This window comes from Meles meles, chromosome 6 (assembly GCF_922984935.1).
Source record: "Meles meles chromosome 6, mMelMel3.1 paternal haplotype, whole genome shotgun sequence".
NCBI classification, from domain to species: domain Eukaryota; kingdom Metazoa; phylum Chordata; class Mammalia; order Carnivora; family Mustelidae; genus Meles; species Meles meles.
In genome coordinates this window covers 50,985,317-51,006,784 of record NC_060071.1, presented here as the reverse complement: position 1 = coordinate 51,006,784, position 21,468 = coordinate 50,985,317, and the positions used below count along the sequence as shown (strand labels likewise).

Sequence of the window (21,468 nt, the reverse complement as noted above, 5' to 3'; positions counted from 1 at the left end):
GCCTCTGATCTTTTTCCATTCTGTCCTCTGGGGGCCCCCATCTCTAGCCCCCACAGCAATTTTATAGTGATCCCGAAACTATCCGAATGAGTAACGCAGCCAGTCATTTCTTTGAATGCAAGCTCGAGAATCAGAAGTTTTACAGTGGAAGAAACTTTAAATGCCTGGTAAGCCAACGCCTTTGGTCCATAAAGGAGGAAAACAAGGGCTGGGGGAGTCAAGTGACTCACCCAAGGTCACCACGCTGGCCCACTAGGACCTTCTGTCTCTAGATCCACTCCTGACAGCACAGAGCAACCCCTACAGAGACGGACTCGACAAAAGCTGCATCAGATGAAGGCTTGTTGTTCACTTACCGGACACACTCAGAGGCTGTTCTCCAGTTCCTCTCTGGGAGGTGCCAAGCCTCAGTGGCCTTACAACAGCTTGAGGACAAAAGGATGCTTCTCTCTAAAGATTCCTGACTGCGTCAAATTGTAATCCTCAAAGAACATACTTGCTGGCTGAGGTTCATGAAAAAAGCCATTCGCAAAGAGGATCCTAACTGCGGTTTTGAAAGGACACTCTGTTGAGCGGAGCTGCGGGCCTGACACACAGAGAGCCGGTGGTGGATTCCGGTTTCTTGGGGATATGAGAGAGCTGAATGTTGGCTTAAAATCTCTAACCAACCTGCGAACGCGTTTCCCTTCCTTCCTGTATTTTACAACACCATGGGCGGAACGCCACTGGTGCCTAGACGCAGCGGAAGCACGCTTTGGGCTAAGTGGGAATTGCTCTCTGCCTGCGGACTGATTTCCCCTGGCCCAGGAGCAAGGAGGAGATCCCCATCAGGTGGGCCTCATTCCAGCACAAGCCAGAAGCGTCAGAAAGGCAGAAGTATGCATGACTGTCCAAGTCAACCGTGCATTTACAACGGCCAGGCCACCGCAGTGTCTGGGCCCACCACTGCCACCGACTAAAGATGCTCAGTAAATTTCTGGGGAATGCGACAGGGATTATGGTGGAATTAAGTGAGATCACTAAGGAGGAGCGGGCCACATCTGAAGGTAGAACATCAGATGAAAGCTTTAATTCGTCCCCCTAGGAAAACACGAGCATCCAGAAAACAGCACAGGGGCACCTGGGTGGCACAGTTGGTTAAGCATCCAAGTTTTGCTTTCAGCTCAGGTCGTGATCTCAGGGTCCCAAGAATGAGCCCTAAGTTGGGCTCCCGGCTCTCTGGGGAGTCTGCTTGAGCTTCTCTCTCCCGCTGCCCCCTCCACATGCACGTGCATGCTCTTGGGTTTACTATCTCTCAAAAATAAATAGGGGCGTCTGGGGGGCTCAGTCGGTTGGGCATCTGCCTTCGGCTCAGCTCATCATCTCAGGGTCCTGGCATTGAGCCCCGGTGTCGGGCTCCCTGCTTAGTGGGGAGTCTGCTTCTCCCTCTGACCCCTACCCCCACTCATGCTCACTTGTGCTGTCTCTCATATAAATTAAATCTTTAAAAAATAATATATTAAAAAAGATCTAAAAAACAAAACAAAACCAGCAAAGGCCAGAAGCCAAGGAAGAAAGAAAGGACAGAGAGGAGTCAGAAAACATTATAGTTGATTTAGAGCTCTGGGATTCTCTCGAGCCTCTCATTTTGTAGCTGCAAAGACCAATACCCAGAGAAGTCAGACTGACCTTCCCGAATTCACAAAGCCGACCTCCACCAGGGAGTGGCCAAGGGCCCCTCGGTCTCACCGAAGCAACAGGACCCAGAGACTACATTGCCTCCATGTGCGCCTCTGTCTGTCTTCTCAAGGATCCAACACTTCATTGAACCTGAGGCTCGGAAAAGAATGAAAACTAGTGTAGGTTGTGGGAGGAGAACAGAAAAGAAAAGCACCGGTTCAGTTCCAGGTGTAGCTGGGACGTTCCAGCGCTGATGTCCAGAGCATAGCGGTGCGGAGGGTCTCTAGCTATGGAGAGAGACACAGAGCTGCCGGCGGGGGCGGGGGGGGACCGCCACCGTGAAACCCAGGGAGGGGAGCAGCGTGCACGGCAGTCTGGCTCCAGCCCGGCTGGGGTAGCCCGCCATCCAGTCGGTGGCTTGATTCTTTTCATGACCGAAGTGAAGGCCGATAGGCCAAAAAATAAATTAATTAATTAATTAAATAAAACAAAAAACACGGTGGCCAAAAGATGACATTCAAAAGGATTCTTGGATCAAAGTCCCTTTGTGAGTACTGTTATTCTACCCTCCTCCTAACGGTAACCACTTCCCACATGAGCCCCAGTAAGGCAACCGTGCAGCCCACAAAAGAGATAGAAATATGACCACACTTCCCTCTTATAAACAGGCGATGGTAAACATCTGAGACCACTGGTCCACAGCCGTGGTTAAACAAAGGGCTGGGGGCACCCTGGGATGGCTGTCGGGTTCTCCACCTCCGCACACGCTGACTCTCCCTCTGCAAGTGGGGTGCTCGGGCCATTAACTTCAGAACCGGAGCTGATCAAACAGGTCCAGCCTCACATGGGGACAACTTAGTTCGGCTTCAAGGCCAGCCTCGCCTGGCCACGACTCCTGGAAACTCGGGAATTTTCAAGGAAAAGGAGCTGCTTTGGTTCCAGGCCTACGCGCTCAAATGTGCCTCTCTGTGGGGAACCGTGTTAACAGAGCAGAAGGATGACATCACATGTTTATTGAGGTGTGCAACACGCCCCCCCACATGTGGATCAGCAGCAGTGATAGCTTCCCTTTTTTTTTTAAACAATAAAAGCAAAAAACGGCAACTCTTTCAGTCAAGCAAGAAAAACAGGCAAACCTCAAGCAAACGTCTTTAATTAGCTTTGAGATGTTCCCCGGGGTCCCGAGTTATCCCAGCATCTAGATCAACAGGAAAATGAAACATGAGGCCTTGGGACGGGCTTTTTTTTTTTTTTTTCCTGAATTGGAATGAAAACACACTTGCTGACCTGAAGTCAAGTTATTAGCTTTCTGTGACAGGAAGACTGTAGGGCATTCCATCTCTGCAGAAAGTTCCATCAGAAAACAACCAACAAATTACATAAATCAGCCAGCACTTTTGTCTTTAACCGCTACAACATTTATAGAATTCTCATTTCTTCATCTATATGCTTTCAGAGAAAGTTTCCAGCAGATTCAAAGCCAGTGAGACTCACAAAGACACTGAGCCTGCCGTTAAATGCACATGGTTTTGAAGCCAGAATACCACAAGAACCTTTAGAAAATTTCCCCTGGGGGCAGGAGGCTCTCAGCTCTGTGCCTTTCCCCCACTGCACACCCAAGGGCAAGTTTCTGCCTTCCTTTTGTCAACAGGAAAACAAGACTGGAGTGGAGGAGACAGAAGTCTGAACTGCTTAAAGCCACCTGGCTTGGGTCACAAGATGCCACTCTCAGGTACGGCTTTCCGAGGCCTCAAGGGTCCTCCCTGTGAGTCACACAGCCATTTGTCTCCCCAAAACCCCGATCTCACCCTGCTTCCAAAGACGCCGCATGGCACACAGCCATGGACCGCACGCTAGAGGCTCTCCATCACTTAACTGTTTCTGCATCTCCTCTGGACTCTAAGCTCTGTGGGGGCAGGAACTGCTCCTGCAGTGGTTTTCCACCACAACCTCAGAATTAGCAAGACATCGAGTGAGTGCTCAGGAATCCGCTCAGAGAAGGTAAGCAGGAACCAGCACGTGCTAACTGAAATTCACCAAGTGCCTAGCAGGGACTGAGCACAGTAATGAGTCAAAGAAACAGTCCGCATCCATGAATCCAAGAGGCTTCTCACAAGCATTACTTTTGCCATGACTGCACCGGACACGACGCTGGCCAGTGAGGTCCCAGGAGGCTCTTCCTGGAGAGAGAGACCCCCAAGGAGAAGAGGCCTTTTCTGCCCCCTGGATGTGTAAGGAGGGTCGTGCCTGGAGCAGCTGGGGCCTTCACAGGACCCAGAGAGGTGGAGCTTGAAGGCAGAACCCCTCAGGCTTAAGACGGGCCAAGCAGAAAGACGGAAGGCTCACAAGTCCTTGCTGATGTCTGAACCTCCCCGCCTCCCAACTTAGAGAAAATAAACCTCCCCACTGCTGAAGGTGGTACGTGGGTTTCAGGTGACTTGCAGCCCAAAGTACCCCAACGCAGTGAGCCTGGCCCCAATACGGATAGAGGATAGGGGATGGACCAGAGAGGGAAAGGCCAACTGGCTTAGTGTGGTACCAGGCACGAGGGACCGTGGGCCTCCGCTACGGAGGAGAGGACTGGAACGGTCCCGACTGCTGTGGCCCAGCAACAGACTGCCGCCTTACCCACGAGGCGGCCTGGTCATCTCCATGGAGTCCAGGGCCCAGTTCCCACGATGTCTCTCCGAAGAACCGGAACATAAATAATTAATACTCCCTGCCATACTCACCCACACACATGCCTCCTTGTGTCTGTGAGGCAGAGAAAGCGGGGGGGGGGGGGGGGGGGGGCGGGGGAATGCGTCTTGTGCTATTTATAAGACACGGCATAGCCACAAAGGATGACGACCAGAGCTCCACAGTATCAGCTCAAGTTCTCCAAGCAAATGCTGCCAAGCTCGGCTTGAATTTACACTTTCCTTTTCTCAGCCTGTGACCGGTCCTCTCTGTCACTCCAGCTGCTCTCCTTGGAGCTCCTCAGACAGGGCCTCGCCTACCACAGCCGTTTGCTGGGAGAACATAGGGGACTCACCTCTCCAGACTTCCGACAAATTATTCGGGGCAAGAGAAGATCACAGGAACAAATCCCGAGAACACAAAGCAGCAGTGGAATGGCTCTGAGCCCTTCCCTGTCCTCTGCGGAATTCCACTGGCGGAGGGGTTATGTGGGGCCACGTGCTTCACAGAGGCCCTGGCACATTCCATGCATTTAACACAATCAAAGAGAAAGAGAAGGCATGCTTGCTGTTATTTTTAATTCCTTCCTCAATGCCTTCCAAAATTCCTCAGCAGAAGGATTAGCCACTAAACTTGCACCAGCCGCCGGCCAGTGGGATCCTCAAGGCCTCTAAAATGGAACAGGGGAGCGGGAGAGGTCAGCTTCCAGAAGTCTCTGCTCCTGGCCGTTAAATACCATCTCAGTCTCACTGGGCCTGAGGGCATTTCCTGGGTTTCCAAGGGACGAGGTCTGTAGAGGACGGCAGACTTTCTCCAGCCAGACGAATGCCTTACACCATCTCCCTGCGGCCACCGGCCCCCTTGCCCTCTGTCCCCTTCCCTCCGGACTAACCATCAGCCGAGCCAAATGTTCCCTAATTCTGCTCCACTTAAGGAAGCTCTAGCACTCCTGTGATTCTTTCTAAGACCTCATCCCATCTTCAAATATTGTGTTGCCAACTTGCTACACAACCCTAGGCAAAGTCACTTCCCTGGGACTCACAGTAAGTAAGCCAGACAGTCCCTTACCCTTTAGCAGTACCATATGAACTGGCTGGTCTAACGCTCCCAGTTACCTTGGCAGGTGGCATAACCGTGGCCACAGAGGTAGGGGGCTTGAGGCCGCCTGTTTGCCCAGGTTTGGCTGGACAGTCTGGGCTTATGCTCACTTTGGGGCCCTAATTAATAACAGCACCGCCCCTTTTCACTATTAGAAGTGTCCTGGTCTGTTCAATAAATTCTATCATCACCCTCGATTCTAAAAGGGCTGGTAGAGCTTCTGAGGCAAATCCAGCTCCATCTCTTATCATGGGACCTAAAGCAACTGACCTAGGCCATCGCCTGCTTAGGAGGCTGAAAACGGTAAGAATGGTAGCCCCTTGTTGGGGAGCTGGCGTGGGGAGCAGACAGCCAGAGTCAGGAACCAGAGATCTGAGCTCAGATTCCTGCTCTGCCGTTGACCCCTCAAAGCCTCAGCACCCTCCTCTGGATCATGATTAACCCATCCTTCTCAGAGTACAGCAGATGGGGAAAGAAGACCAACTAGTTGATCAGTGGCCCATACTAGCCCCGGGCATACAGTCAGCACTCGGTTCACACTGTCCCACCCCCAGGGGAGAGGCCTCAGGTGACCGGCCCCAGGTCAACACTGCCGAGTCAAATCCTCAGGCAGGGCCCAGAGCATCAGTTCGCGGAAGCTTCTGGCACGGCCGCCTCCCCAAGCATGCATGCCCTGAGTTCATACTCCAATTGAACTATGCACATCCTTTGTGATTTTTCTTGAAAGGCCTTTGTGGAAATCTGAGTGTAAACTCATAAGCCTCAGTCCATCTCTCTCAGAAAGCATCTTTAGCGATACGACAGGGCCACGCTTCATAAAGAAATAGCAAATGACGCTATAATATTTTCCAGTCTGCGAGTGCTCTGAATGCATAGCTCATCCATACAAATAATGTCAACAGTCCTACTGAGGAAGGTATTATTGTTCCTGTTTCACTGATGAAGAAAGAAGGTGCAAAGAAGCGAGGGGACCCATCCGTGTCACCAAAGCAGTGAGTGGGGGAGCAGAAGTCTGAACGTGCATCTCCCGAGCATAAACCCAGAGCTCTCCTCGTCTGCTGTCCCTTCAGAAGCAGGGCTCCATGGGTGTCTTCAAAAACGGTCCACAAACCACAAGCAGTCCGTGGACACAAAACTTGATCTTCTGAAAACCTGTCAGCTTCCACTGAAAGCTGACTCCAACCACATACGGTAAGTTGTACCCAATCTCTAAATGGTCAGCAGACTCTCTGCTTGCTCGCAGGGCTGACAGAAATGAGCAACACAGGGGCACTTGGTGGGCTCAGTCAGAAGAGCATGGGACTCTTGATCTCGGGGTTGTGAGTTCGAGCCCCACACTGGGTACAGAGATTACTAAGAAACATAAATAAACCCTAAAAATAGAAAAGAAATGAACGACATGGACTTAAGTAAACGATGCTGTTCTCTAATTAGGGAATATAATCTGGTTTTTTAAGACACTGAAATGGCATTCTGTGAATCTGCAGGAGAGAAGGGAGGCATGCTCGCCGACTGCCATGTGGTCGGGGAGTGGAACGCCTGCTGGCCTAGATGGTCATCAAGGAAGGAATCAAAGAACCCTGTCCGGGGACAGCCCACCCAAGGCATTGGGCCAGGCACACGGGACACCACGGGGGGACACCGAGGTCTGGTCTCGAGGCCTTTGCTTATAGAGACCAGGCACCACTTGGCTCACTTTCCCAAGGAATCCGTGGGAAGAGGCGAGCATGACTCACCAGCTAATTACCTGAACACTCGGGCTCCCGGAGCCCTCCTGCTGGACAGCTAGTCTTCTCCCCTGAGAACGAACAAAACACTATTTTCACCCAGCCCAGACATAGCCGAAAGCTGTCCACATGGTGGTGTGAGGGATTAGGACTCTGACCTGGGTAACTCAGGCAGAAAAGCTTCTGCTACCAGCCCCAGGGTCGGGGAGGAAATGAAGTCCTAATCCAGTGGTGGCTTGGACCCCTACTTGAAAATCCCCAAAGTCCTCAAAGAGCAAGGTCCAAATGCCAAGCCTGGCCTACTGAAGCCTGGCCAACACCCCCTCCACAGCCTGGCCACCCAGAAATCTCCTCCAATGCTCCGTCTGGCCAGTGTGCCAGGCAGCCTTTGCCCCGTGTGCATGCTCTATCCATCCATTGAGGTCCTGCTGGAGAACCACCGCCTCTGGGAAGCCTCCTGCCTTCCCCCCCAAAAGAGAGCTGCTCTTCCTCTGGGCTCCCAAATCAATACTGATGTGACCTTTATGACCACATCTGTCCCACAAACCCTCCCTAACAGTGGTCGGTGGGACCTGTCCTGCCTCTATGCAGCTCAGAGATAGAACCTCACCTCTACATCTCCATATCCCCTAAGGCCCAACACAACGTCAGTGCCCAGTAAACACATCAGCAAACAAATGCACCAGCGGCCATCCTGCTCTCCACCCCACTTCTGAGACTGGCAACTACAACACATGTTGCCTTCTCCCTGAGTTGTAATCCACTCGGATCCAGGTTCAAGGGGAAGGAAATCAATCTTCGTGGAAGTCCCCAGAGCTTTGTCCATACAGCGGTACCACCTAGGCTGGCCTCAGTCGTGGTCCCACAATAGAGAGGAGGTGCTAGAAACAGGCCTGCTCCGCCACTTGTGGGTCCTAAGCAGAGGACGTGCAAAGGCCTACATGCCATAGGTCCTGTTCAAAAGATAGAAGTCAAGGTTACAAACCAAAAAATAGAACATATTCTATCCTTCTACCCTGCCAAACACCTTATTGCAACCTCAGAAGGCCAGCTTTGCATTTAGAGTTCCCTGGCCCCTGGGTTTCACAGGGGAATGTGGACATTCAGGGAGAACAGAGCCCAGATGCCAGCCTACTCCCGGCACCATCATACATACTGACCGGCTTCATGCACACCCATACAGACGCCACAAGCGTGAATTCCATCTGACTCCTTCATCCCCCTGCCCTGCACGCCTTGTCAGAACCTTAGGCCCATGGGCGCACACATGTCCATGGCCAATGCATAATGGGGCAGATGGATCCAGGAAAGGCCCACACAAGACTTGGAAGCAATCTTGAGATGACCGGGGCAGGGAACTGAAGGGTCAGGACCCAAAGCATAGCCTGGAAGGAGGAGGTGTGGGCCCTAGATGGGCCACCCCTTGACCCTACAGCTCTGTCACGTGAGAAGGAGCACCCCCAGAAGGAGGACCAAAGCCTGACCCTGTAGGCAGGAGTCCTCTCTTGTGAACACCTAAGGGCAGTCAAGGGCACCACCGCCTGCATCTACACAGCCAGTGCTGACCATCCTTACTCAACCACCAAGCAGAATGGTGAAGTGGTGGTTGGGACCAGAACTGCTTTCCAACCAGGTCTCAAAAAAAACAAAAAAAAAAAAAAAACAAAAAAACCCTGCAACAACAAACATCGTGCACTTGCACACACTTACAGGCCAGCTATCGGTGACAAGGGCGTGAGTCACACCGTTTTGGCTTCAGGAGCCAGCCCATCCCCCGCCCCAGGAGCCCTGATTCATCAAAGTTTGTTTTCAATACTATTATTTTTAGTCAGCCAAACAATTTTTTCAATGACAATAAAGAGGGGGAAGGGGAGAGGAAGGGCAGAACCACCCAAGAATATGAATTGTTTCTCTTTCTGTGGCTGGCCTAGCCCTCAACCAACCAGTGGCATGCTTGGGGGCCCTCGCTGGGCTGGGGGGCGGGGATTCTGTCACTATGGGAACTGAGGTTCTCCCGAGGGTGAGCTCTGAGAGCAAGGGTGGGGGTCCTCTGCTGCAATAGACTGCCACTCTCTGTCAAATATCCCTCCTGAAAGGGAAAGGGGAGTGTTTACTGAGCACCTACTATGGACTGTGAGCTGCAAATCTGGGACAAGGGCTTGATCTCTCTTACCTCATTTGGGTTGATTTATGGCAATCCCATCCCCATTTTACAGATAAGGAAACAGGCTCAAGAAATTGAAGCAAATGTACCCAAGTTTGCCACAGAGCCAGCAACTGGCAGACGCAGACCCAGGCTTGTCAGACTCTGGTGCCCTTTGCTCTTTCTTCATTACCAGGCTTTTCCTGTCCACCCACACCCACCCCATCCCTACCCCTGCTCCCCAGGTAATATTTTAAGCATCTGTTGGGTTAGAAATAAATGGTTACATGCAAAATTTAAAGGGACAGCAGGATAAACGAACTCACCCAGCCCTCCCATGCACACAGAGAAATAAGGCTCACCTTGAGTCTGAATTCAACGAGGGTCAGAGAGACTTCACAACAGGAAAGATTTGAAGCAAAAGGAAAAACCCAATTTCCATCATCAGGGCCTGCTTTCAGCCGCTTGTAACTACTCAAAAAGTCTTTTCTGGATCCATTACTCCACAGTTGGGCTTAGCCCAGAGGTGATTTTTTAAGGAAAAAATGCCTTTTGGCATTTTTGAGCTGTGACAGCGTAAAAACAGACCTTTAAAACACACACACCCAAAAAGCATCACTATTTTCAAGAGTCCAGTCTAAAAGGAAAAAAAAAAAAAAAAGGTTACACCTCAGAGCTACAACTTGGCTTGGCAATCAGGGATGGAACACGGAGCAGCAAAAGCAACCAGATTTACAGTTCTGGAGGTTTCAGAGGTAAACCCATACACAATGTGTCTTACATAGCACTCTCGTCCTCAATGCTGAGCAGAGCAGTAAGGAGAAAAACTTGCCTGATGTTAGCATGGAGGGCCAGAGGTTACAGAAAAAGTACGTTTTCGGGGAGAAACTCACTTTTCATTCCCTGGCTGGGGTTTCAACTTGTAACCTCCACACTGCCTAACAAAAGGCAAAATGCTTTCCAAAAGCATAGCCTTTCTTTATATAGATGCTTGAAAATAAATAAACGAGGCTTCCTGGGTAAGCTCTGACATATGAGCAAACATTTTCCACAGGTATCCTCTAGAATGCCTACCTCTTCACAGGTCGCCATTTTTAGGTGTCTGTGGTCATTAGTGTCTGTAAACCTCCGGCTCTGAGAATGGCCAAAGATTAGCAACAAAAGGAGAAAATTTGCTCAATGCATCTCAAGACACATAGCCTTCATGTCTCTAGCCTTGAATTTGGTCATTTTTATATTCCTTGGTAGTTAAATTTTGGGGATTTAGATTCAGAGAGTTAAGGGAGAGGCAGGGAGGAGAGAAGGGTAACATAATCAAAATTAATACTGGATTGTAGTTTTATTACTTTCACTTGTGTAAATTAATTGGCCCTAGACTGACAGGCTCTCAGGACATTAATAATCAAGAAAGACCTGTGATGTATTATTCAACTGAATGCATCCAAAGGAGAGCTCCTGAAATGCCTGCATGAAAACCACTTTAGTGTTAGAAAGGCCCTCCAATAACGCTTTGCTCACCTATGAACTGGGAACATCTGAGGCCCAGAGATGTTAAGCAATTTGCCCCAGGTCACACAGCCAATCCGAAACAGAGCTAAGCCTAGAACCTAACCCAGGTCTGCTGACTCCTGCCTCCAAAAGGAACCCCAAAGCCCTGTTTATAACGAATTTTTCTTTGACAGCATTTCTGGGGAGAAAAAGCCTGCTAAACAAACTTCAGCCTAATCCAGAATTAGCCAAACTTCTTAATTAATAGGCTTCAACTGTGTTTTCATTTTCAATTGAGTCTCTCTGTCAAAACATTCTGCCGCAGATACCGGCTGTGCTGGCTCTGTTTACAGCAGAGGCCTCGGGTAATCACCAGCGAATAGGGTGACCTGTACTACAGATTTATTATTTCTAAAACCATTAATTAAATAAAAACAAAGAATACCGTTATACACTCACGCACACAGGCACACACACATGCAAATTCCCTTTGTCAGGAGTCCCTAAACTGTAGAGCTTGAGCGATTCGGCTCTCCCGCATCAAGAAAACAGTATTTACAAATTCACCAGGGGTAACACCTACGGCATTATTACAAATCCAAAGAACCCATGTTGGCAGCTGGTGGACTAGAAGCTACCAGACTGTAGGGGTGGTGCCGGTTTTCTTTACTCTGTCACTCCTGCCCCCTAGCATAGCGTTTGGGTCCAGGGACGGACGATGCAGGAAAGCAGAAAAAGGAAGGGGACGTTCTCTGGGGATCGTGGTTCTGAAACTTGGCACAGAGTAAAATGAGAAACCAAATTTCTGGCGGGTGGGGTTGATATGGCCATTTCCAACTGTTTCCAGGATCCACTGGGCGTGAAGGTGGAGACACGTTGAAGGCTCCACGGCCAGGAACAGCTCAGTGGTCCGCAGACGAGTCCCCGCCCCCTCTGGGGGAGTGGCTAGTGCCGTCCCACCGGGCCCCAGCCATTCCCACCTGCACCAGGTGGTAAAACCTCCCAGCCCCAAGACGCGGAAGGACAAAAAGTTTATTAGGTCTAATCATGAGCCTTGTTAATTGCAGAAAGCTGTATCTCCTTTTAGGAGGCTGGGGGGGGGGGTAGAAGCGGAATAAAAAGATGGGAGAACAAGGTAGTGAGAATAAAGTCTGATTTCAATTTTTAAAGCCAGCGCTGCCTGGCCCTATTTATTTCATAAAGGAGCTCACGCAGAACAATGGCTGTATTGTGCGTTACATGGCATTAAAATCCCCTAATAAATTAACAAGGGAAAATTAATGGTCGCTCGGTCCATTAAATCATGTTAATTTTATTTCCGTTAAAATAATACAGCAATTACAAGTTTACATTATTAAACCAATATTTATTTTTTCAAGAACTCATTTTAATTGGATTTCTGATGTGATAAGCTTGAGCCACATTCTCTCAATTTCATCCGCTTCTTGCGTTTCTCATCAGAACTAAATGACTACTGTATTGGCTGACTTTCTTCCACGATTAAAATGGTCATTTGAAACTTGACATCCTTGTGAAGATTTTTTTAAAAAAATAGATCATTCAAAGCTGTTATGTCCACGCAGAAACTCAGGCTTACAGGATTCAGTTCAGCAAGTGTTAACCAGAGATCCAGAAAGCTAGGTCACACCAGAATGCTGAAATTCTAAGTATCCACGATAATCAACAAGCTACCCAGTTTTTAGTGACACTCTTTGTTACGTTCTGAGCCAATATATCTAAAGTCACTGTTCCCACCGAGGAAACCTGAATTTCAGGTTTTCAGTACTAAATTACTTCTTACTTCAACAAGAGAATGCTGTAAGTGGAGTAAATACCGCACACCGGTCACTGACCCTTCCGTGCAGGCCACGAAGTAACATTTTTACAACAGTACTCAGTTTAGCAAAAGACCAAGAAGATAAAGACATCCTCATTCTTGGAGACCGGTATCACCACGTACCCACAAGTTCACGTGATCATGTTTATAGTCCAGAAACTTCCTTTGGATAATAATTCCTCCCATTGACCCTTCCCTCCTCTCCCCACCCCCTCCCACAGAATTATCAGTCTGTCCCCATGTCCCTGGGCACTCTGTCCATCCCTGGGCTGTAGCACATTTCCTGTATCTTTGGCCAAGTCTGTCTCCCCGCACCCCCACCCCTGGACAGGGAGCTCGGTAAGCACTGGTGTCCTGCCTTGCTAATGGCACTAGGTATTTAACAAATGAGTGAATAATTCAGTTACGAACGAGTGATAAACACAGAAGGCTGAAAACATAACACATATCTGCCAAACTCCTGGTCTACAAAACATTTCCATAGGCCTTCTAGCAGCCTGATTTCACAGGTGCAGATGAGAAGGCTCTGAGACATTAAAGGGAACTCCTCAATCCATCGAGATAGGAAAATGGTAAGATCCAGGACTTGAATTCTTTTTTTTTTTTTTTCTGGCAAAAACAGATGGCGGCCATTATTTTGTTTTCTAGCAGGGACTTCCACAATATTTAAAAGACACATTATAGTCCCCAGCCCCCACCCTCAAATTACTCCATGCTAGAACTCATTTTTCTTCTGATGGGGGGGTGGATAAAAAAGCAATAGCAGTTAGACCCTCACATAATGCCTTGTTAATCCTTCCGTTATTGAAGTGGAAGCTCCTCTCAGGCAGGAGCCATCTCAGATTTACCTGCGCATCCTCTCCCATTGCCTGGAATATTGACTCAGACCTGGAAGGGGGCCAAGAACCATCAATGAATCAACAAGATCCAACCCCATAGCCTCTGATCAGGAACTGGGAGCAAAGAGCCATCTGTAAGATACACGAGCCCAAACATTCAACTCCTGGGTGCAAGCGGCAAGTTCCAAGGTTCCAAATGCCAAGTGGCTCCAAGATTCAGCCAGAGCTCGGAGCCAGCCCCCCGGGGCAGCTTCTGTGGTCTGTGGGGCCCTTCCTCTCCCCAGCTCCCTGTGTGAAACTCCCTTCATCAAGGTTAACCAGAGAAAGGAGTGGACAGACAGCCTCCCTGGCAGCCGGAAGTGGGCTTGCTTCCTGCGGGACCAGAGTGGCGCTCTGAGCGGCAGTGAGGGAGGTGGGTGGACAGGAGATAGTGAGGTCAAGAGGGTATTAAAAAGAAGTCACTTTTGCAGCCCTGGTCATAGGTCTGCCCCCAGACGTCTGAGAAAGGAGCCTTAAAGATGACGATCTTTTTCCTTTCTCCCTAGGGGGAGAGTAGCCTGGCAAATTGCAGATGGTGAACGAGAGGAAGCCATGTTCAAAGAACAGAGTCACAGAGGAAGAGGAGATGGCACGTGTCAGACCCGCTGGCTGGTTCAATTCCCCCATTTTCCTCTCGACGTTGACACAAGAAAGCCCAGATTCCCTCCGAAACCAACCAGACTGGAAGCCTGGTCCAGCTCCCAACAACCAGGCCAAGGCATGGAGCCCGTTGGTAGAAGGACAGTTACCAGTGTCCATCAAACAAGTTATTCTTAAATGTGCCTGGCCCGATTACTGACCCAGCATGAGCACACCTTCTCTTCCTCTCCGTGGTAAAGCTAGGACTCCATGCTTCCCAGCTGGCCGGGAAGATGCCTGCTGCCTTACTCAGATACTCAGGCAGGTGACGGGTAAGATGCTGTTATACAACTTGTCTAAGTTCTGCCCAGACTGCCAGACCTCAGAGTCTCCTGATAGCCTCTCGCCTGGTGAATCTAAATCAAGCTCTTACCACTTCCTTGGCACGGGTCTCTTTCACATTCTTGGTGTCAGTAAGCCTGCATCACTCCAGCTCTCCTGATCACCGAGACAGGTTACAGCCGGCGTTAACACAAGCAAGCCTGCCGTCTAGAAGACCCTAGGATACTGCCGTCCTTGCCAAAGGTTGCTACTGTTGATCATAATTACACATTAGCCAAAACACGCTTGTCAAGTCTCCCCAGATTGAGGTCTCCTGAAACCCCAGGGTAGTTTTAACCACTCAGAGCCCCATCTCCCTCCACACACCATGGGATAACTAGGTTAAACATCGCCCTTGATCAGCTCTCCAAAGCCCTCGTTATACAAGGTAGTGTAGAGACAGCAGACAATTTGACAAACACCACCACCACACTCTTTGGGGCTAGGCAGACACACTGATATCACCAACGTGGAGGCCAGCTAGACACCTCCCCAAGACATGGCCTTTAGTTTCCTGCCCATGACCAAAACAGTGGCAGCTGTTGCCAAGGGAGACAAGGTGACCCAGAGGCGTGGGCACAAAATCCGGGGATGGAAATCCATTTTGTCTGGATCCACCCAAGCAACTGGGTTTCCCGGAGAAAAGATTAAAAACAAAATCTACCTTCCTATTCGGCCCTTGCTAGGCAGGTGGAAGATACCGCACTCCTAACAGAGAGTCGTGCGAAGGCCAGGTGCAAGTCAGCCTGAACTCAGAAAGGTCCAAACTGTTCCTATGCCTCACGCTGTGGAGGACTTTGGAAGAGGAAAGGGCAGACCCTAGCTGAGCTTCCCTAGAGGGGCAAACCCCAACCAAGGCAAGAGAAAACAAGTGTTCTTCTCCAAGCAGTCACCAACCCAAAGACAGAACATCAGCAACCTTACCAACAGAGATCCACAGCCGCCCCTGCCCCAAGCTAACTGTGCTCTAGCATTCAGCAATGAATGTATTCAGAACTTTGGAAGTAGAGAGCAGCCCACGGTAGGAAAAGGAGCACATGTGGTCAGAGTCCCAAGTCCACTGGGCCAACCCTTTTCATCTCCCTCCTCCAGTTTTCTCAACTTTAAAAAGGAGATAAATCTGCAGTCTGACGGCCTTATCTATTTTCCAGGAGTTTCTTTCTTGATCTCATTAAAACCATGTGAAAGTGCTTTGTAAACTATAAAGCACTTTACACAGCTGCTCATTTTATAACTAATGCCTTTCTTTCTTTTTCTGTTTCAAGGCACAAAGCACTTGTCCTCAGTGCACCCAGACAGGTAAGAAGGCACGTTTTGCACACTCCTCCCCAGATGCGAGAAGTATGACACTCATTCACGCTACCCCCCGCCCCCCTAACCAAAGGAATAAAGAAGAATTCAGAACCAGAGCTGGGCCCAGAATCCAAGGCTCACGACCCCATCACATCACACCACCGCCTCTGAAGTCAATTCTGGCTCCTGATCACAGGCCCAGGGCACACTTCCCAGACGACACACCACCTTCCCTCCCCTTTATTGACTGGATCCACCCAGTTAAAAAAAATATACTACTTTTTAAGCCAGCTCTCCCACCATATGTGGCATTTATTTCCAGAGGAGGCCCTTTCTGGGTTCCTGTGGACAGATGTTGCTTTGTGCCTGCCTCACACGGCTGGCAGGCCGTGTACAGCTGCCCCAAGCAGGTGGCCAAGGAGGCAGTCCACTCCTGGCCCAGCAGCAAGGCCCACAATCTCTGTGGGACTGGGGACTCTCTGCTCATTCCTCTGCAGCCTGGGACCCCCAGGGACATCCCACCCCTATGCACACACACAAACGCCTATGCACACACACAAACATCCTTGGTGCAGAGTCAGAATTTAAAGGGGGCCCAGAGGGAGAGACAGGAGGCTAAGGTGTCCCCCCTACCCTGACTTTCTCTCTCTCTCTCAAACACACACACACACACACACACACACACACACACACACACTTCCCAGCCAGGGGCAGCAACACTAAGAGAAAGCCCTGGGGAGTGAAGTCACTGACCCCTTCTATCAGCCATCTGTGAGCTCCCGCCTGACCTAGCTAGCGCGATGCGGAGGAGAAAGGAGGTCCAGACAGATGGCAAAGCGCTTTGGGAAGGAGGGCTCTGCAGGAATGCGAGGGCCGATGCGAGGCCCACTTTGGGGTGCGTTGTTATCTGAACAGCGCGAAGCTAGCTCTCTCCTCCATCAGCCCGCAATCTCAGGCTGAAAACTGGACCAAAAAAATCGTCGGGGGAGGGGGAGAAGAGAGGACCCTAACCTCTGCCACTTGTCTCTCATTTGAAAGCACTGCGCGGCAACTAAAGTGCGTGTGTGCGGAGGGGGCGGGAGACTGGCACAACCGAGTCTAAAAATACTGGATAAAAATGCTAATCCCGAAGGCAAAGAGAGAACGAAGAAGGAATCTGTCAATCACGAGGCTCCCGCTCCTCACCCACAGCCCCAGCTGTACGGACTGCATTCCTGTTGCGGAGGAAAGAAGTGGGGGGACAGGACTGAAGGAAAGAAAGGGAGAGACACCACCACCTCCACGAGCGCGGGCCGCGGGGGCGGGAGGCGGCGGCGGAGGAGGGGCTCGGGCCCGCGGAGCTGAACAAAGCCAGCCTCAACTTCTAGCCCGCAGCTCCCCGGAGTGGGGGCTGCCAATTCCAGCAGCACCCCCCTTTCGCGGAGGTGAAACACGAATGTGAGGTCTGGAAGTGAGAGTGCCCCATGGAAGCCCCAGGCTCTGAATCTTTGCAAATCCAGAAAAGGTTTTGTTTGGGGTCCCCCCCCAGCCTCTTCCGGACCGCGCTCCCACTGTCCCCCCTTACACACACACACACACACACACACACACACACACACACACACGAGCCCTTTCGCTCCAACCCCACCCGACCGGCCCCGCCATGCCAGGGGTCTGGGCGGGCGCGCCCCCAGGTCGCTAGGGCCCCCCACCTGGGGATGGTGATGCACTTGGTGTTGACGTTCTGCGTGGTGATGGCCTTCTCCAGTTCGTCCAGCTGCCCCGTCTTCTTGAGCTTCTTGACCAAACTCTTGACCGCCTTCTCGCACCACTTCTCCTCCTGCCCGTTCTGCTCGCCCTTCTTCCAGCCCAGCAGGCGCTTCACGATCGGGGGGGTGAAGGGCAGGATGGACGACATGGCTGGGGAGGGCGCGCGGGCGGCGAGGGGCGCCCCCGGCGGGGGGCGCAGAGGGGAGCTCGGCCGCCCAAACTTCGCCCCAACTCCCGGCGAACTTGCCCGGCTCCGGGCCGGGCCGCGGCGCTGCAGCCAGCGGGGCTCGGCGCGCGGCCCTGCGCCCCGAGCGGTTCCCGCGGCGGGAAGGAGGGCGGCGGGGGAGGCGGGCGGACGGCCGACAGCGGCGCCGGGTCGGGAAGGCCCCGAACGCGGGGCGGAGGCGGCGGCCGCGAGACTCAGAGTGGCAGAAGAAAGTTTGGGTTTCCGCACGGGGTAGCTGTTTGGGTGCCGCCTCCAGGAAGGAAAGTCCAACCCCCAGCCAAACTTTGCTCGCCTCGCTCGCTTTGATGCGCAGATCCCTCCGCCTCGGCAGCCTCGCTTCCCCGCTCCCCTCCTCCTTCCCGGCTCGCTCGCTCGCTGGGCCGGCCCGGGGCTTGCGCCGCGCTCCCGCTCCCGTTCCCTCTCCCGCTCCCGCCCGCTCCCAGTCTGTGTTTCATGCAAATCCGCGTGCAGCCTCCTTGCCAAGCGCTGTCACCGCCCCCTCGCCGCCGGGGCTCCCCGCCTCCTCCCCCGCGCCCCGCCGCCTCCGCCCCCGGGCGCCTTGCCCACCCCCAGCCTCCGGGAGGGCGCCCGGCCTTCTCCCGCCCCGCGCAGAGCACGCCCACGTGGGCGACCCTGGCCGGCGGCGGCCCTGCCTGGTGCGCGCAGGACCCCGCGCGGCCCGGACCGCGAGTCGGGCGGGCGCCGGGAGGAAGTCGTGGGAACCGAGCGGCGAGAGGGGAGGGCCGGGCTCTTGTCGTGGCGTCCACTCTCTGCACCCACACTCAGGAAGCTAGGTTGCAGTGTCGGGCTGGAGAGGGCCAGACTGGCAGCGAGCGAGGGCCGTTCGGCCAGAGGCTGGCGGTGCACCCATGGGGGCACCCGGGTCCGAGAAAGGGCGCGCGGAAAGCTGAGGCCCAGGAAGTCGGGGCGCGCTCTTGGATGTGCGCGGGCTGATGCCGGCCAGGTGCTTTGGCGGCGCCGGAGTTCCTGGAGCTGTTTTTTGTTGTGGTGGTTGGGTTTTTGTTTATTGTTTTTTTATTCTCTCCTCGGTGAGATCACACCGGCTGAAAGCCCCTGAGCCTGTGTGCGAAGGAGAGAGTTGGGATGGGGGCGTGGAGATTTGGGGATCCCTGAGACTCTCTGGATAATAGCCGGAGCCAGGGGTCCCTTGGGCCTTGTGAATCAAGTCCCGGGCAGAAAATGGGCCTCAAAGACATCTGTTGAGTTCATGAAGGAATGAATGGGGGCGCTTTAGAATTCATCTTGGGGGGGAGGGGGGATTACATTACTGGGTGTTTGCAATCTTATGATACAAAAAATCCGAAATTCGACACCCCCAAAACCAGGAGAGAGCTTTGTTTCCAAAGCTGTGAACTCGCAGAAAGTGAGGCAGAGGGGGAGTACTCGGGAGGTTTCTGTATTCAAACTTAGGCTCGGTGGGAAGCAAAGAAACCCCAGGACATTGGGGCGCCTGGGGATTGTCTCCCCACCAGCAGAATTCAGGGCCTTCTGGGCGCAAACCCCACAGTTGCGGTTGGGAGTTATTCCAGACCCTCAGGCCATTTCTCCTGCTGCCCCTCCCCTGCCAGGCGTCTACAGCCTTTGTTTTTAACAGCAGGAAACCCCCCCCCCCCCCCCCCCCCCCGGTGAGAAAGACTTTATCCGCTAGCGGGTGGGGAGTTACAAAGCTCTGTGAGGTGTGGCCCAATCCACAAAATCCGGGGGTAGCTGCAGGGGTCCCTGCCTTGGAGAGAATGGCCTCCCACAGGCCCATCAGCTGCCTGGGAGGGCTGTGTTCTTCACACTCCCCTCCTAACTCCCCTGCCGCTTGGGAACCCCTGAACCCCAAGTGGGGCCTTCCCTTTCCTGGCTAGACCTCAGGTCACCTGCTGCCCCTGTAGTGTGAGGTTTCACTTGGTTCCTCCCAGCCCTCATCAGAAAAAAAAGAAAGAGAGAAAGAAAGAAAAAGAAACAACAGTCAACATGAACTGGTGGCTTTCTTCATTCCAGATAACTCAAATGCTGCTCTCTGCTTTAATCCTCAGAACGGCACCCCCAGGTAAAATATCCCTGTGCCTCCCATTTACAGGTGCACGTAGAGCCTATAATACTTAACTGGGGTTTCCAAGCTGGGGAGCTGGAATTTGAACCCAGTGCTCGGTGAGGCCGAAGTCCACATTCTTGCCGGTGCATTCAGCTCGCCGCTTTTCAGAGTCCTGGCCCGCGAAGGTGACATCACTGATAGAGCTCTTTGCAAAACAAAAGTTCTTTACGCAGGTGCACTATTGTGGCCCAGCAAGGAGTGTTTGCTCCCTGATTAAATAGGGCTAGAAATAGCTTTCCTCTCAACCTCAGGCGGTGGTCGTTGTGGGACTCTTCTGGGGAAAGCTTTGCAAACAGTCAAGGGCTGCTAAGGGACAGAACCACAGCTGGGGGCCCCAGGGGCTGATGCCACGAAGAGTGGTGTGTGCTTAAGCGAGGAAGTTCTGTTAGGCACGCGTCTATAGGATGCCTCTGTGTCACAGCCCTCTCCTTCGTTTCTGGGAAGGCTGAAAGGGATGATGAAGGCCCCTCTCCTCAGGGAGCTCACAGCCTAGAGAAGCACGGAGGCATGGGAGGCGTGTGCCTGGGAGAAGGGGCCCCTGCAGGCATCACCTGCTAGTAAAACCTGAATTCTAACCTGAATATCAAATCATGCCAATGGGACTGCTGTGAGGCCGTCAGATGAAGTAAGGGGCCCTCAGGCTCCCTCAGTGACTTGACCCGACCTTCCGCCCTGGCTCCTTCCGCCCTGGCTCCCTCCGCCTCAGGGAGCCTCTCCTCTCAGCTGTCAGAACGGAGAAAACAGTTGTTACTGTGCAGAGTGGTGTATCCAGAAAAGCATCAAAAGTGCCCTCCTGTGATGCGAACACCTCATTTCACAGAGGAGAAGCCACGCCTCATGGAGGCAGGCGATATCCTCCACGGAGGTCAGGAGCCAAAGAGATCGGGAAATTAAGCAGAGCGGAAGGGCCTGGTGTGGACCTAACTCTCTAAAATCATGGCACAGAGCTTTTCTTCAGTGCTCCCATTTTCCCAAAGGGAGGAAGTAACTAGTCAGCAGCTAGTTAGCGTGGCTGACATAGGCTTTCTTGCACTTCTTCACAAGCCGTCATCCGCGTGACAGGGACAGTCGTGCGTGCAGAAAGACAGGGCCGGATCCACGTGTGAGTCCAGCAATGCCGTTTCGGGGCTAGTCCTTTCCCCTCTGGGCTCAGTCTCTCCACAAGAAGAGTTGAGGAGCTAAGCCCAGTTTCAACCAAGCGGCAAGGAGGGCTGAGGACCAGATTCCTTTCCCACCCCAACCCCCTAGGCCCCTCCCCCCCCCGCCCCCGGGGCCAAGAGGACCCTGCGTGCTCCTGTGACTCTGGGTGGTGAATGGGAGGATGCCTCCAGATGGATAGGAACCCTGTTCTGGCACCTGGTCTCCCAGGGCCCAGCCAGGCCAGCTTTTGCAGAGGTTGTCCTTGGAAGGGAAACATGAGCCCAGTTAATTTTTCATCACCGTAAGTGCAAAGTTCAAGAGAGGTGGGATGGGGCTGGAGGCAGCGAATCTGTTTCCCTGGGAATAGTCAGTCCTATCAGGAATCGCCTCGCAAATGGACTTACCAAAGGGTTCTCACGGATTTGGAGCGGCTCCCAGGTAGAACACTGGAGAGAAACAAACACATGACTTCATTTCTGATTATTTT

At 52.3% G+C, this 21,468-nt stretch overlaps 1 protein-coding gene across 2 annotated transcripts in view; it reads right to left on the bottom strand.

Moving 5' to 3' along the window:
• SMAD3 (SMAD family member 3) overlaps nt 1-18,184 on the bottom strand; it is a 117,554-nt gene extending 99,370 nt beyond the window's left edge. For both annotated transcript variants that reach the window (XR_006818853.1, XM_046010202.1), the window contains exon 1: nt 17,454-18,184. Coding sequence is in view for 1 of the 2 variants with exons in the window: in XM_046010202.1 (XP_045866158.1) it covers nt 17,454-17,659 (206 nt within the window). In the remaining variant the exon portion in view is untranslated. The remainder of the gene's footprint in view (nt 1-17,453) is intronic.
• Between the last annotated feature and the right edge of the window lie 3,284 nt (nt 18,185-21,468).